Source organism: Cyprinus carpio, chromosome A25, assembly GCF_018340385.1.
Source record: "Cyprinus carpio isolate SPL01 chromosome A25, ASM1834038v1, whole genome shotgun sequence".
NCBI lineage: Eukaryota > Metazoa > Chordata > Actinopteri > Cypriniformes > Cyprinidae > Cyprinus > Cyprinus carpio.
Genome location: NC_056596.1, coordinates 5,380,410 through 5,398,332, shown reverse-complemented (window position 1 = coordinate 5,398,332; position 17,923 = coordinate 5,380,410). Strand labels below are relative to the sequence as shown.

The 17,923-nt window shown below is 36.3% G+C and overlaps 1 protein-coding gene and 1 pseudogene across 1 annotated transcript; one reads left to right on the top strand and one right to left on the bottom strand.

Moving 5' to 3' along the window:
- Positions 1-2,155: 2,155 nt before the first annotated feature.
- Positions 2,156-16,106, bottom strand: LOC122135557 (intraflagellar transport-associated protein-like). Its single transcript, XM_042715138.1, has 7 exons — positions 15,980-16,106; positions 10,455-10,597; positions 10,188-10,363; positions 9,231-9,305; positions 7,826-7,880; positions 3,476-3,615; positions 2,156-3,250 (listed from the first exon to the last, which is right to left on the bottom strand). The coding sequence occupies exons 2-7, from the start codon at positions 10,585-10,587 to the stop codon at positions 3,140-3,142; spliced, it is 690 nt and encodes a 229-aa protein (XP_042571072.1). The 5' UTR covers positions 10,588-10,597; positions 15,980-16,106; the 3' UTR covers positions 2,156-3,139.
- On the top strand, positions 13,816-17,742 carry LOC122135673 (annotated as a pseudogene).
- The last annotated feature ends 181 nt before the right edge of the window (positions 17,743-17,923 follow it).

The following is a 17,923-nucleotide window of genomic DNA, read 5'->3' as shown; positions in this document are numbered from 1 at the left end:
ATATATATATATATATATATATACATACACAGTGTTACTTGACATATACTAGCTATTTTTTTTTTTTTTTTTTTTTTTTTTTTTATCAGATTAAAGTATATAAACTCTAACATATAAAACTCAGCTATTGTTCGATCTTTACGACTAGCATTGGTTAAAGTTACTTCATCCCATAGAAAGTTTTATTTTTTCATTCGCCCCAATTCCTTATGTGTGGATGAGCGTGTCCTTGATAAATCCTTAATTTAATTAATGGATAGCCAAAACTTAAACAGCCTATTAATGAGCTATAAGGGATATGATTGAGCTTTGCATTTTTTAGGTTGTAGAACGGGCCTGAATCTGGCAGGCAGCCTGGAGCACAGCAACAGTTTGAAGAAACATCTTCTTAACCGCTTTCTTAACTTTATCACCTGGAAGAGACTGTTGGTGCCCCACAAAACCTTTTTTTTTTTTTTTGGTTCTCACGCACCTGTCTCATATTGCGGGGGAGGGATCGGGGTTGCCCTGTTTATCACGTCTGCTATCTCTCTGGTTTCTCTAACTGAAAGAGTTGAGGTTGTGACAGTGGGAACCCCACCTGGCAAACAGGAGCATCCACCTGGTGGGCCACTCGAACCCTGCCTGGAAAAAGTCTTTCTCACACACACACACATCAGAAATCTTTTTGGACGAGGTCTGAGTGCAACTGAAACGAATCGTGAACAGATGCAGAGCTGCAGGCATGGTTTGAGCCAAGATAAAGAGTTGCCGTCGCAGTGGTCTGCGATCTTCCAAATGCTCATTTTCACTGCTCTGCTATTGCTTAGCAACAAGGAGGCCAAGTCACAGAAACTGCTTTAAGCTGATTTCACAAATCAAGGGATGGAGAATATAACAAAGTGCGCAATAAACACTTATTTTCCAGTGTATTAAAGATTTATTTGATTACATATTGTTCAAGACCGAAAGTAGAAACTGAGCGCTTGTAGTATATTATATTTAAAAGGGAAAGTTAATTCTAAATTGGCATTATTTACTCACGCTCATGCTGTTAAGTGCTGCTATTTTATTTTAATTTTTTTCTATTTAGTCCATAAACTGCAAAAATTATAACCATTCCGTAACAACTTAAAAAAGCTTCTCTGTCAGCTATAAATTTTGACAATCATGTTAACTTTTAAAATCAGTTAAACTCTTCATAGTGCACTGAAAAGGTCTCTTGAGGCTCAATTCAACCCCTCTGTCCACCAATTACTCACTGTGGCAGAAGCAGACATTAAAAATGCATGGCCGCAGAAACAGAGGGCACTTTAAATAAGGACACTTTAGCTCTGTTCTAAACCTAGCGTGCTGCCTCAGTGTCAGCTAACTACATAAACAGTGCCTTCTGATGGAACATTATTTAATACATGCATGATTTAAAAGCTCTACATAGGCAGCAACTCACAGATAATGTTTTAGACTACAGACTCAACTGATTTCAGAAGGGTTTAGTGTAAGCATGTTGCTAAGCTAACAGTGGAATACAAATTTGGGGTAAAATAGACAATTTCACTATTTGTCAGTGAAAATTATTCTAATAAAAAAATATACAAACAGAGAAAAATATTTGCCAAATATTAGCCAATATCACAGCTTAACTTTTTTTATCTTTAAAAAAAAGAATAATAATTGTAGATGCTGCACTTATGAAACGTTTAAAATAAAAATATATTTTATATACAAATATAATTTAAATATATTTACATAAACATAGTAATAATAAATAAAATATTAAAAAAATGAAATTCAGTATATATTTATTAAGACTTTATTAATGGTCATAAATATACTTTTGAATATATAAAGTACAAATGAGGCAAAAACATTTAAATACCTTAAAAGGACTATATATCTATAAATAACTCATCGAAACTTTCATCTGTAAATAGCACATATGCACATTCACTATCTTCTTTTTTTCTATTATTTATTACTATATTGTCATTTAGAATTTATTGTCTATCTCTTTATTATAAGTGCTTTTTATTATTATTATTACCTGAAATGATATGTATGTCTGCACTATCTTTGTACTTTCTGTACTGGAAGCTCCTGACACCTTGTGTGTGTAAACACACTTGGCAATAAAGCTCTTTCTCATTCTGATTAAAACACTCCCTTGACAGGCAGGGAAAAGAAAATTTCTATTATGATGTTTAAGTACAGGCAAATGAACAGTAAAGTGTTGAAAAGTACTATTTTTGTTGCTTTAGAAACTCTGGGTCAAGAGAAAAGGACAAAAAAAAGTGGGAAATGAAGGTAGTGCTATAGAATATATGAAGAAACATGCTGGGAAACAGCTAGAAAATGATTTTTACAGTACGTACGGACATTCTCTGAAATGTCAAAATAAACGATCAAGTCAAGAAAATGGGGGATCAAATCTTTCCAAAGACCAACATGTTTTGGCCTTTTATTCATTTTATGAGGTTTTTACATAGAACAGAAAAAAACGTCCCTGAGCATTTTGTTCCAGTGAATAAAACACAGTAAGACAAAATGAGCAATTAATCACTTTTCCAAGTACATCAGAAAAAGACTTACGCCACAGGTCACCTATTTGAGCTGTTGAGTCAGAAAAATGAAAGCGTCTGAGCTTAGTTAGTTGTAAAATAATAACAACAATAATAATCATAATGACATTTCATTTGAACTACAAGACAAATATGCAACATTTGTTCAGTTTATGCAAATTAAAGGACTTTTACATTCGAAATAATATTAAGATTGACTATTTTCTCTTACTTCAGAGCGATTTTGTCTTCTTTCAGAAGTCAGTTTATGGAAGAAAAATGGATTGTGACTACCGTTTCATGCCTATTTTCTAGTTTCTAGCATGGTGATGGTCATCTAATTGTCTGTAAAATGTAAAATTGGACTGAGTGTATTAAATTTGATCATGTCTTTGAGAAGACAGACACTAACACTACTTTACTGAGAGTAGTACAGATTCTACAAACTGCAGAATTAACACTCACTGTCTTCCTTCTAGTTCTTTGGTTCATGTTTACAAGGACTTTACTCTTGACTTTACTCTAGTTCATGTTTACAAGGACTTTACTCTTTAAAATCAGAGTTTTTAAAAGCATTCGCCAGAGTTACATTCATTTACAGCTCAAGATGGTCTGCCGTTCTGATCCTGGATGGCGTGTTTGCGAGACAGCACAACATTATCGTAATCAAAGTTCTCATCCAGATGGAAAGGAATGACCTCCTCGCTTTCATCCTAGAATAACAATAATAATAAAAAACAGGTTAATGAAGGATTTTACACAGTCTCTGAAATGCAACAGAAAAGTGCATCTCAGCCCCTGAGTTGCTTCCCAAGCTTGACTACTCTCAGAGAGACACATTTGTGTGTGTGTGTGTGTGTGTGTGTGTGTGTGTGTGTGTGTGTGTGTGTGTGTGTGTGTGTGTGTGTGTGTGTGTGTGTGTGTGTGTGTGTGTGTACCTGATTCTCAGCTGCACAGGGAGTGTGTGTCCTCTGCTCTGTGAAAGTAAAGGAGGTCTCCAGCAGTGTGTGGTGACAGTGCGATGAAGAGGAGACAGCTATCAGATCTTCTTCAATCTCACCTGGCAGTGTACATGTGCCTGACAACACAAGAAGACACACATGAATAACCAGCATCCTCTGCTCAAAAGAGTCCATCAGCATTCATTTACAAACTGTTTCTTCTTTTACAGTGAATGTGTAAATAAATCATCTTATCTCTGACGCTCTCATTATTATTTTCGGTACTGTTTATGTATTCATCTGCTGATTTGGTATTATACGGTTTTGATGTATGTTTAAATCTGTTCATTTTTTCTTCTCTGTATAATTAGTTAATCATGGATGTTTCAATTGGTTTGGTTTTATTGTATTGATGTGTTTTATTAACTGTGAAGAATTCTGATTGTTATTTTAGGTTGCCATCTTTCAATCTCTCAAGGGGCAACAAATGAAAATGAGTCTATTTGGCTAACTCTGGCTTGTTTACAGTACCTGGCTGTTGATTAATGAGCACTGTCCCTATTAAATATTTCAAATTCTGTCATTATTCACTCAACCTGTTGTTGTTCGAAACTCTTTCTTTCTTCCTGTGAAACACAAAAGAAGATATTTTGAAGAATGTCTGTGTTGCCGGTTACTATATAATGAAAGTGGATTCCAATAAAAACAAAAAATATGACTTATAGACAACATTCTGTCTTCTGAAGCCATGCAATATTGTTTTGTGAGAATAAGAAAATTCTAGTTATTTTCTTGCTACAAATCATAAAGTGGAAAAAGTTTAAATTGGCAAAAATAAATGAACACAGAGACTTTTGTGTATGCACAAGAAACTTTCATGTTAGCTGTTTTTTGTGAGTAAGCAAACGTCTCAGCACAGGCAAAGATTTGGGAGATTAATTACTAAACCAGACTATCCTGAAGCAACTGAAATTAAGAAAAATTAAATACATTTCTATGTAAATATATGTAGTGGTGGACAATTTATGTTTTTTTTTCCTGCCAGTTCCTGTTTTCACGTTTGTTTTACTTTTCTTTCTTTTTTTTATAAAATAATAATAATAATAAATACAAATAAATAAATGTGTAAATTTAAAGCTATTTTTTTTTCCTTTTTTTTTTTTTTTTTTTAGTTTTTCCTTTTTTGTGAGAAAAAGAAAATTCTAGTTTTTTTTTTTTTTAAGCGAAAAGTCAAAGTGAAAAAAGATCTGAAAAAAGACTTTTGTGTATGCACAAAAAACGTTCTCATGTAAGTTACTTATGAGCAAGCGAAAGTCTCGGCATATAGGTGAGCAATATTTTAATATAATTTTGACAAGGAGATTTTTAGCAATTTACACTGTAAATGTCATAAAGTGAAGTTTCTTGTGCAAAACCTAAAAGCAGAAAAACTTTCACATGCACACAAAAAAGTCACAATTTTTCTTCTTCTGACAAGGATATTGTCACAATATTTTTTTTTATTTTTTAGTTTTTTTTAGTTTTTTTAAGAACTTTTATTAAAGAACTTAAATTTTGTTTCAAAAAAGCTTTTTAAGCATAATTTATTTTGCAGATGTAAACTTTTATGTGCACATAAAAAAAAAAAACCTTTGTCATGTGTAGTGTAAAAGTATTCTTTAGGACATTTTTATTTATTTTTTTAATTTGTGCTTGTGCAAATTCAAAAAAAGGCATCAAGACGTCGCGACAGATGTGACACATATCTTTTAACAGATTGGAATGAGTTCATATGTTCTATATATTTGAACAGAAGCCTAAATTAGATTTGGGAACTCTAGAGCCTTCTAGAAAAGAGCAACTCGGGCATTCAGTAAAACATTTTTTTTGCATTCTACAGAAAAATAAAGTGTTATGAGTTTGAAATTACATCAGAATAAGTACATTTTGATTGTCATACCAGGGTACTCCAGGACAGGTTTGAGAACCACTGTCATAAAGGAAGGATTGGTCTGCTAATAAGCTGTTTACGTTGTGTATCTCTGTGGATTTTTGCAGTAGTTTATGTGTCTGAGAGAAAGACATCAGGCCTGGCAAGAGCTCAGCTGATGCTGATCTTAATTAAACAGCTAATTACTGGCACAGTGAAAGTCATAGTCTCAGCTGCTGGGTGAGAACCAGGCAGTGTATACAAACACCATATGTGTGTGTGAGTGAAGAATCCCCACACACCCACGGCGTTCTGAACAAGGTGGTCTCAAAAACAAGACCATTAACCAGCTCACTAAAGAAACAAAGGAAGAAGCTTCACGGCGCTAATGAATCTGAAGGCTGTTGCTTTTATGCCGTGCCGTGAACCTCCCTGACCGGTGCGCTGAGGCGTGTTTCATTAAAAACACAGACACCCGGTAGCTCTTCTTGAGCCTTGATCTGCTCTGACCAGAACCGCCTTCCCCTCGACCCATTTTAAGATTCATGCCGAACACCAGTGTGTCACTGAACCCTCAAGTAAAGGCAATTGTTAATGCTAACATCTGAGACTGAGTTAAGGGGCGTTTTGAAAAAATCAGTTTCTTTCTTTTTTTTTTATTTTGCATTTTGGATTAGTTACTTTTAATTGTGCATAAATAGTTTTTAAAAAATGTATAGAATAAAACAGTTTTTATTTAGTGTATAAATAAAATAGTGTCTAAATAAAATTCAGTATAGTTTTACTTTTCATCTCTTCTAACGTAACACAAACTGTTCCAGTTGCGTGTCTCTAAACACTGTGGTGTGGTAGTCCTCAGTGAATCAGTCAGTGTTTTTAGTTTTTGAATGAATCTGATTCAGTGATTCATTAATTAAGACAGCCATTTGTCTTGTTCCTGAATGAAGCAGCATTTCTGAACAAATTGATTCAGTTGATTGAATAACTGATTCTCTCTAAAGACCTTCACATTAATGATAATGTAGTCTGTCATCGATTTCATATTTACTAAAAGTGACATACAAAAAAAACTACATTTACATGTTCTTCATGGCCTCCTCCTAAATAAGTGGGTCTTTTTTCTTTTTTTCTTTTGACAGAATGCACCTATAATCAGGTTTGAGAGAATAACTACTAAACCAGACCATCCGGAATTAACTGAAATTATAAAACTGAAATACATTTCTCTGTATTTATATGTAGTTTTTTTTTTTTTTTAAGCGTAGTGGACAATTTATTTATTTATTTATTGTTTTATTTGATCTTTTATGCCAATTCCTGATTCAAAGAAAAAGCTTCTTTTTTTTTTTACTCTTTTTGTGTTTTTGTTTTGCCATAATTTTATTCAGTTAGCAAACTCGCAGCACCCAACATCTGGAAATATATCTATTTATTTTTTTTATTAAATAAAACAATTCCTACAAATCTTAAGCTTATTTTACTGTTAGATTATCAAAAGTTATGACACCAAACACCTACAACATTAGCACAAAAATGCCAGCAACAACCAATGGTACAGCGATCTGCTGTCTCCCAGCAAAGGATATGTTTAGCATCCCCAACAGGCACAGGCATGATTATTCATGCTAATTAACTTCAAGTTCAGCATGCACCTTGTTGTTATTCAGCAGATATGACTTCCAATATAAACATGCCACCTTATGACTTTTACATACACTCTTTCCTCTGAATTAACACTCTGATCACAGACAAACACAATCAAAAAACAAGGAAGCCTTGCTCTGAACAGTAAGCCTCTCCAATCAAAAGAGGCTTTGTTTCCTCCAACTATTTTATTTATTTTTGTATTAAACTGGTCATTGGAGTTTTAAAGAGCCTCTCTGGCACTGCAGAAAATAGTGACTCATTACAAGCCTGCACAGCAAGCATTAAGCCTCGCCAAGCAAGTGCTTGCCCCTGGCTCTAATGATGAGGGAGCGCTTAGGAATTTGCATGCATTGAATATGTGTAATAAATGGTAATCTATTTAAATCAAGCTGTATGACGGCTCTAATTACAAAAAATAGCATGCACATGATATCCACTAAACCCTATTAAAGGTAAGGTGAGCCCATGCAATTCTTACATATGCACATGAAAAGAATATTTATGCCAGCATGCCTCGCTATTCCCATTTTAAAATGCATCCATACAGGGGGTGCCAATATGTCAATGTGTATTATGTGAATTTTATATGAATTTGTGATAGATCCAATTCCATTCGAAGCTGTTATCAAATATGAAAATGATGACAAGAATTCTCAACGACGTGCTTAACATGAGAAAAGAATTTGTAAAAATGTAAATGAAGACTCCAAATGAGCATCTAGGCCTACATCTACATAAACTGACTAAAGTGTCATGTGTCTGAATTTGTCACGTTTTAGAGAAATAAACACCTGTAGAGTCGGCATTTTCCTCTTCATCTTCCGAATCTCCCAGATAATTATCAAACTGCCAAATAAAAGAGACAAAAGAACAATGAAATATTAATTAACATGAACAGTTATCAAGAATTACAATTAATTAAAAGTACAGTAGCAACTTCGTGCTCCACAGAAGCATTGTTCTTCACACAAAAACTTCACAACTGATTTATACAATACAGTTTGATATTAGCATTTTGCTAAGCTAACACAATCTAATAAAAACATATAGTATAGCACACAAATATTAGGTAACAGTAATTTTTTTAACATATTGATGCTGAGCAATAACAACAGTTTACATTAGCATGTTTCTAGCTTAGCATGCTTAAGAATCTTAAAAATGCACATATAAATATCACGTAAAACAGTTTTCATTAGATTGAAATCCTGACTCAAGTGATTCCAAAAGTTTAATGTTGGAATTTTAAACTTTAAACTTAGCACGCTCTAGTTAGCTTACAAATGCAAAGCACACAAAAATTAAGGAAATAATTCTTTTTTATCAGGTTGAAATCTCGACTCAAGTTATTCCAACAGAGTTTAATAGCTGCATCCCAAATGACACACTATACACGATGCACTTATACACTATGTACTGATGCACTCAACCATGTAGAGTATTTTATATAAGGTTATTTTGTTATTCATAATCTGAGTCTGATAGCCCCTCCCCCTTCGCTACGTAATTAAAGCTGGGACTGCTATAAGTGCATGAAGTGTCCAACATTCCACACTTAGTTTTTTCAGTTATTTACATCATCCGGGTATTTAAAGTGCACTTTTTCTTTTGGGAATTTTCAGTGTAAATGCACTACTCACACTATTTATACTTCAAAATATCATAGAATAGTGCATAAGTACGTGATTTGGGACGCACCTAATGTTAATGTTATCTTAGCATACTCTAACTTATAAATGCATAGACTCAAAAAATACAGTAAAATATTCCTTTTTCATTAGATTGAGGTGTTGACTCAAATGATTCCAACAGTAAAGCAGGGGTGTGGCTAGGCTTGGCAACTTCAGAAAAGGAAAATAAGGGACAATTGTGGTTTTTCATAGCAATATATATATATATGTCAACCAAATCTGAACCTGTGACTTCATCAGTTGTTCCTCTGTTCTGCTGCTTTATCAGTACAGCTTCTTAAACTGTACAGGACAGGTTCTAGATTGAGCTTTCTTCTCTGCATCCTATCGTGTTTCACAGAAATATTTATTTCAGAAATATTAATCTGCACCCAGCCTGTTTTATTTAGCTGTGTGGAGTTAAATCTCTGTGAGCTTATAAACACAAATATTAAGTAATATTGTCTTTGTTTGGTTCAGAATGAAATATTAGCATGTTCATAGGCATCTCGGATGAACTGTTTACCTTCACAGGTCTGTCTGGAGCAGAGCTTGATGGGCCGCTCAGTCTTCCTCCAACACAACCGCCATCCAACATCACCTATACAAACAGACAAACACTCATAAACTCACCATCTCATTTCATTTAATGATGCTCTGAAATGACAGCAGCCATGTGAATTGGTGTGATTAATATCATTATAATCAATACAGCTGTTTTCTCGCCTGGTAGCAGGGCGTTACATAATGCAGAGGCTTTTTTTAGCATTGACTGGCTTGGGATGTTAGCTGATGTGCTTTGCGTTATTGACAGTAACCGGTGCTGTGGCTCGCCAGAGTCCCACTGAGATCAATACACAAGTCAGGCGAGAGTCCTAAGCACTGTTCACACACAGACCCAATCCAATCCAATACGCTGAGAGGAGAATTTCAAAAGTCTTGAAGAAGAAATCAAGCAATATTAGGGAATAACGCAATATTGTAATGCATTACTTTTAAAAGTAACTTTCCCCAACACTGGTTGCAAGCAAATTTTCTTCAGAATGCATGTACAAAAGTAACCACCTGTGCATTAAGAAGAAAATGTGAGTGTGCTTACCAAAACAAAAATCACCACCATAAAAAGCCCCCAAATAATCACTATATGGGGACCAAATCTCCACAATATGCTGGTCCCTTCATATATCTTGAGTTTATGTAAGTCTATGATATTTTGTTTATATTTTAACAAATGGTGCCTAGCCCTAATCCTGAGTGTAAGCAATAGTGATGTTAGCCTTAGGAAACAACACTAAAAAGGCAAGACGAAAAAGACAGAAAAAAGAAACAATTACACATTAGAAGGAGCTGTGTGTATGTGTGATAAACAGAGCAATGGCTAATGCAGGAGACTTTAATTGAAGGCGAGTGAAGGAGAGGTCTGCCTGAATCTCTCCCAGTTAAGACTGTCGGTTCAAGCTGTTCAGGTCTATAAGGTGCTGACCTCTTCCTGATCAGCAGTCGGTGAGCAACTATTTGTTAGTCCCATCCTTCTGTTTACGCTATCCTCCATCTCTGTCGCTTCATTCTCTCTTGGTCGCTCTCGGCTGCTGTCCATCTCTCTCTGGGATGGTTCTCCATGTCTTCTAGGAGCAGTCAATCGTGGATCCCTCACATTCTCTGCAATAAGATACGACAGTAAAGCCCACAAGCAAAGGATTCATGGACATATCCGTGGAAAGTAGATGTATGTGGCGTTCAGTACGCTCACCTGGGGTCAGGTACGTAAAGGTGGACAGAAACTGCTCATATGTTTGCTCTGGGGAGTTGCAGAACTGCTCCAGAGCTTCAGTTATGGCTTGGTCATGGTTGTCCACAACTGAACCATTAACTAAACCTGTCATCCTGTCAGACCTATTCACATTCAGAAAAAAAAAGGATATAGAAAGAAGCAGAGTGAGAGATGGCACAATGAACATTACACTATAAATCCCAAAGTATACAGGGTCCACGCCGTAAAGTGCGCATTATTGCATCCCGGAATAATGTGCATACTGTACACACACCACCTAATTTTTGTAACCACTCCTATTTTGTATGTGCAGGTCGCATATGTGCACTGAATTTGTTTTGCACTAATCAGTTGTTCCACAAGGTGGCAACACTGTCTCGGGCCAATCTTTCACAGTACAAAATGAAGCAAAAAATATGGAACAACAACAAAGTAAACTTTCAAAGGCTATGTATATGGCGTTATGTGTTCGCTAGCGCACCCATACAAAAACTAAGTATACTTTAGGCTTTACTGCCTACACAAAGGAAATTTAGTTTAAAAGAGATGTTTGCAAACCTTGATGATAACCAGAGTACCTGAACCACTCAAAACAAAGATGATGTGTAGGCTCCTGGTATAAAAAAAAAAAAAATTAATAAAAAAATGATGAAGGGGTCCTGCTAGGCTGCTTTTTTTTACAGGTCACTTATCACCAGCGATATGCATTATAGCTGCATTAGCCCTGATTGGAATGAAATTATCATTTTGAAGTTCAACTTAATTACAATCAATGACGGCTGGGAAGGGGGGCGGGCAGTGATTGCCATGACATTAAAATGTTATAAAGAATGGTGTGATGATCGTCAGAAACTCTTGAGCTGTCGCTGTGTCATTCATCAGGAGCATGCCCTAGGGAGAGCCGTTTTCAGGTGGCACAACATTAGCAGGGACAGAAACAGGTGCTACACTAGGGTTTAATTACTCTCCTCTATCAATAATACAGCGCAAATCCTTGCATGGCTTCAGGCCTCAGCTGTACTGCTGGCCCACCTCTCCTTCTCCTTACTGTACTACTTTCCGGCTTATTCTTGATATAGACTGTGTACTGTACATTTACTATGTCCGGCACCAAAGATCAGTATAAATAGATATTTGCTTACACTTTCCATTTTCTGGTGCAAATGGTATTTGGTAACTGGTGAAAAGAACACCCATTGATGCATGCAAGTTTTATAATAGAGTAACAAATGACTTTCCATTTCTGGTGTAACAAATGGTATGGTTATAATGGAGATTACAAATCATTTTTGTTCAAAAGTTGAAATAAAGTTGAAATAAAATAAAACAAACAGATGAAAAACTAAAAATTTTACTTTTGCAAACAACTGAAAATAACCTTGAGCTAAAGTACATGAAGTACTAAAACTAAAATACATATAAATTGAAGCTATATAGGAAAAATGACCAAAGAAATCTATTTTTTTTTTAATTAAATTCAAATTTAATACTAAAACTTCAAAATTAAAACTGAAAAGGCTAATTCAAAACATTAATAAATTCTGTAATAGTATATAATACAAAAAAAGGCATTTTCTGCACACTATGCAGTACTCAAGTATTCTAGTCCAGACATATCTCAACCGCACTAGTGGTGCAACTAGTGATGTCTGATATGTGAATGAATAATTCTTTTAACATGAACAAAAAGAATAGCTTCACAAAGTCCTGGCAGACTATAAGATCTATTGTATTCAGGAATATATTGTATTCTGGAATACAATTGTTAGTTGGATGAGACACTGCAATCACAACACACACATACACACACACACACTCACACACACACAAATGATTCAAATTTGTGCAGGGGGTTTTGTGGGGAGTTTTTTGGGGTGTGTAAAAAACTTTTTTAAGTCAGCATGAAATGGCATTTGAAACTTGTTTAACTTGTTAAATAGCATTTCACATGCTATTCAGTAAAAAATGGCATAAACTGATCAGGAATTTGCTCGAACAGTATCTGGTTATAGACATTAACCAATAGCACACATGGCCTGTGTGACATCAGCAGAAATAGAAGCTTGTCAGGACAAACCCAGCTTTTCTTTTACATTTTGCAAAAGGAATGTATAAAGAAAAAAAGTGGTCCATTTTAATTTTATGTTTTTGACGGATTGATTCATTAAAATGAATCAGACACTATCCCACACAAGAAACTACATACTATCCACCTTATTTTCCCCATTTTTCCCATGTCATCCGCTTCTAGCTTTTTTCAGCTGTACAAAACAGCTTGTTTTGCTACTTGATATTGCAAACTGGTGTTTCCTACCATATTGTTTTAATATATTTTCTTAATTATAAACACACTGGTTTGCAGCGTTAACAGGTTTACCATTTACTGCAGTTTGTTATCCTTCTCGTTATTTCCCTACAGCGTTTAATGAATCAAAAGTCTTGCACATTCACAGAAAACAGCTAAGGCCTACTCCTGCGTTGAAAAATAAGGTTCATTACAATACAAGCACTGTAGTTTTTGTTGTTGTTTGTTGCGTTTCAATCTCCCTCTCCATTTCCTCCTGTCTGTTTCATTGTGACAGACCTGGCGAACATCTGCATTCATTTGCCACTGCCGTATGCAACTCCCTTTCAGGACTCAACAGGTTTACTTTACAACGCCTGTAAGTGTGAACACCGGCATGTAAGTTCACTTGAGCAGAAGTGCGCTTGGAAACACCGAAGGAATTCTTTATTTTGTGATGCGCCTCAGGAGAGTCGCTGTGCCTCCTCTTCATGGCCCTGCTCTTCAGACACAGGTGCTCCACTGTTTGTGTTTTTCACTGTTCTTCCAGGCACTCGTGGTTACGTGTCTTTGTTTTGCTCTCTCTCACACATATCTCTCAGCCTCCAAAACAAACACACAACTGCACGATGGCTCGCACACTTGCGCACACCCCCCCCCCCCCCCCCCGAAACACAAAAACATTATGCTAATGAGGCAGCCACAGCTGTTCCCTTCTTCTACCCCTCTTTCTCTCTCTCTCTCTCTTTCTTTCTTTCAACAACAGTCGCTTAATTTCTCGCATTCCTTTAAAGAGCCGCCAAGCAGAAGCAGTTAATATAAATATAAGCCTGCGGGAAATAAAGAGTATTTTTAAAAATCCGAGCTATCCCTCCTGCCAAAATTTGATGTGTGATTGACTCACGCATTCGGTATTCAGTGTAATGAGAGTGAATCATTCCGCTCCTCACCGAACCCAACGCAACAGACCATTCAGATACACAGAGGAGACTATTTTAACCGCACATTACATAGAGAGGTGCTACATATCACTGATGCATTATGAAGAGTGTGATTATGGCGTCAAATGCAGGTCATAAAAAAAAAAAAAACCTTATGGGATTGCACCGTGGCCTAATCAGGCAGGACAGGCGAATGTGAAAAATCTGTGCAACATGTCGTATTTACAGCCTATTAAAAGATATTTGATATTTAATTGAGTTATTTGAGTTACACATGGATTATAACTTAGCTATAATTAAGTTATAGTTAACATATTTGATGTTTAATTGAGTTATAAGGGAGCGTCAGTGGGTGGGACAACTCAACATGTTGTCACGAAAATAGAAAATAAAATCATTTTTATTAATCTCTTATTCTGATCTATAGGCTGCATTGTACTCTATCAAAAATACTCTAAATCTGTAAAATCTACTGTAATATAGTGACATATTATTACAATAAAAAAAATCTTTTTATTCAAAATGTAATTTATTTCGTATTTTTCAGAGCCCACATGATCCTTCAAAAATCATTCTAATATGCTGATTTGGTGCTCAAGATACATTTCTTATCATTATTATCAGTGTTGATGCAGCTTAATATTTTTGTGGAAACCATGATACTTTTTTTCAGAATCCTTTGATTAATAAAAAGTTTGAACCAGGGGCATTTTTAACATTCGTAAGGGCAATTTTTATAATCACCTTATTCATTCTATCTGTGTTGTCTTTAATGTCAAATAGCCTTAAAAGTACCCAGGTGTTTTAATAAATCAAACTCCTATTATAATCACATCATATCTGAACTGTGTTGTTTATGACGAGGGAATTTCCGAGCGAGCGCACAAGCGTTTTCAGCGCTGACTAATCCACGTGCCTCTGACTGGCCAATGCATTCCTCAGTTCAACACAAAGGCGTGTGATTGGTTATAACACCGTGTCTACACCGGACAAGACAATTGTCGTGCCGCAACAGATAAAGCCTGTCTACACTGGACGCGACAAAGCGACCGTTGAAAATCATATGTTATTTGTGTCAATACATCAGAAATAGAACGCAGCAGCTGTTTACTATAGTAGTTCTATAGTATTTTGTCGCACCGCGCCACTCGCGTACGGTGTAGACACAGTGTAAGGCTAAACGCTGCAAAAAAAAATACAGCACGTAAAAAGCAATCTGATGCAGTGTAAGTGAATCTATAATTCCACGAACTGACACTTTTCCTTCATTTTCACATTTGATTTTATTCGCAACAGCCATAATACATTGCGTAATTATGCTGGGGCAATTTTTGCCCCTTTGTCTTGAATTTGTGGGGCAGGTTTGATTACTTTGGTGGTATTTTTGCCACAAGCCCCCGTTAATTTCCAACCCTGGTTTGAACAAACAACATTTATGCCTATTTGAAATAGAAAGCTTTTGTAATATTATCAATGCATTTCCTGTCACTTTTAATCAATTCAATGCATACTTGAACAATAAAAGCATTCATTAGACTATATTATTATTATTATTATTATTATAACACATTCCAATCAAACTACTTTACATAGAGTGTAAGTGGTGTTAATTTGAGAAGAAAGACCATCCAATTTTTTGCACGAATTATCTAAATCTATGAGATTTTCTGGATTAATCTGTATCAACAGCTGTAAAACACCAATTTAAAGATCATATTAATACACAGATCAATGATGCACTGAGTTTGTGCTTGTATTCATTCAAACTTGTGTGAGTTGTGCTCAGACAGCTGTTGTTACAATCAGTTAACCTCAAGATGAGCCAGTCAACCTTCACAAACAATGAGCCTCCGCCACTGTCACTAAATCATTTGCTTTAATATCTCAAATAAAAGTTAGCAGCATCAAACAGCTCTCAGTTTAAGGAGTGCATTGACCAGAAGGTAAGAAATTTACATGTTATTAGGATCAATATTAATCCTTATAACAATATTATAAGTGCCTTATAGAGGAGAATGAAAATAAACACCTAGGTAATGACGATTTTTATAATATAATTATTATAAATATATAGTGAATTAAAAGCTTCTTATCTTTATTAAGTGTAGCACTAGTGTCGACAGCCAGAACTTACACGCTTGTTTAATAAGTTTTATCTTATGAATTCGACTATCTAAACACATTAAAACGAATCTAATAAATGTAAAAATGAGAAACGCTGTTTAAAGAAAATAAGAGAATAATAGCATTCAGAGCTCATAAAAACATCTCAGACGTACCGTTTAAATGTAGAACGAAAAAAACGCCCGTTTCGCACTGGATGCTGGGTAATGTAGTCGTTTTATTGCAAGCTTAACGCGACTCTCTAAGAGAAACAGGAATCAGGAAAACTACAACCTGTTTCCTATGGGAATGTTTCTTTGTTGTCAGGGAAACAGGGAAAGGGATATATGGTTCCGCGATTTTTTAATCTGTTTATTTTTACTTTGATTTAAAAAAAAATCTTACCATACTACTCTTAATATTATGCTAGTATGCTAGTCCTAATCCATTCTCGAGCTGTGCAATTTACATTGAAATTCTTATGTAATATTTGACAAAATGTTTAGGATTCTACAACTATTCAAATGAATGTCCAACAGGGATATTTGGTGTACGCATAAAAAAAGAACTTAAGCTGCGTGCTATTTCATTTTCAAACAACTCTAGTTATCTCCCTCCCCTCCGATGTCCTGCGATAGCTCATTTTGAGGCTCATGATGGCAGTCCTGAATGTTACCTCATTTATGGTGGCCAAACACCCAACAACAAGCTGTCTTCAAGTCTCTACATGTTGAGTATAGACTGCAGAGGATGTAATCAAAAAGTTACATTGCGTTGTCCAGAAAAAGAGCTGGTTGGTGATGTCCCTAGCGCTCAATACGGCCACACCCTCAGCGAGATTCATAGCCGAGGGAAGAATGCCTGCATTTTGTTTGGTGGCAGGTCCTACATGTCCCCCACCAAAAGAACCACAGAGAACTGGGACAGCGTGGTGGACTGTCCACCATAAATCTTTCTTATTGACCTAGAGTTTGGTTGCTGTACGGCCCACACTCTCGGATGGCCAGTCATATAGATCTTGCAAGAGAGGACTGTGTCTACTTCCTGGGCGCTCACATCCTCAGCTCTGATTGCCGACCACCTCGTTTGATCCATCTACGTGTGGAGCTTCTCCTAGGAAGCCCTGTTCTCACCTGTACTGTGCTTCCTGAAGGTCTTGCCATTACCAGCGCCATAGTCACTCGCGTTGGCTATCATGAGTACATAGTTTTCAGCAGCTACCAATCTGAGACTCAGAAGCACATGGAGTGCACATACATTGGCCAGGATGATGTCAGAGTCCACATGGAGCCTCGCGAACCTCCGCAGTGGACCAGTGAGATAACCCACAGCCATATTTGGTTTGGTGGCAGCCTAGGCAAAGGAAGTGCCTTGATTGCAATCCCCTCAGAAGGAAACCCAGCCTGACCAGATGCTTACCATCTCTACCGGGTGAGCTTCCAGAAGGAACAAGATGGAGAAGCATCAACTCAGGGATGCAGCCAGGAGTCCACTGATTTTGAGGACTCTGCACCTTTGGAAGGCTCTGAGGAGCTCTACTTTGGCTGAGAACCTCATGAGCTGGAGTATAGCAGCGATGGAGAGGGTGACACCTACAATGAGGAAGACGAGGAGGATGAATCTCAGACAGGCTATTGGATCAAGTGCTGCCTTACCTGCCACCAGACCTGCCATAATCTTCTGCTCCAGAGGTGAAGGTGGACATTGGGTTCATGCTCAGTGCATGGAGCTCCCCGAAAGCCTTTTGCTTTGCCTCTCTCAAGACAACAGCAAGTACTTCTGCTTGGATCACGGAGAACTGCCCAAGCAGGAAATGACTCCACTACGTCAGATGTTGCCAGTAAAGAGAGTCCCAATGAAGATGACCCATCGCAAGGCTCCAGTTTCGATGAAAATGACCCCAGCTAAGAAGAGCTTTCTGCAAAGACTTTTTGACTGAATTGTTGTTGTTCTTTTAGGTTTTATATCACTTACAATATTTCAACTGAAAGACTATGCTTTTTAAATTTTTAAAAACTAAAAGCATTTCTTTACAAGTCTTGTTTGTTATTGCTAAGTTGGTGATTTATTTCTTCATTAAAATGTGAGGGGAAAGCTTGTAGAGTGTGTTTTCTGTTAAA

Bases quoted from the DNA above. Each gene is read 5' to 3' on its own strand.
- LOC122135557 (XM_042715138.1), bottom strand. From the start codon at position 10,587: ATGACAGGTTTAGTTAATGGTTCAGTTGTGGACAACCATGACCAAGCC. The intron at 10,364-10,454 runs GTGAGCGTACTG...ATCTTATTGCAG, and splicing joins CTTTACGTACCTGACCCCAG to AGAATGTGAGGGATCCACGA. The intron at 7,881-9,230 runs GTAAACAGTTCA...TTTATTTGGCAG, and splicing joins CTCCAGACAGACCTGTGAAG to TTTGATAATTATCTGGGAGA.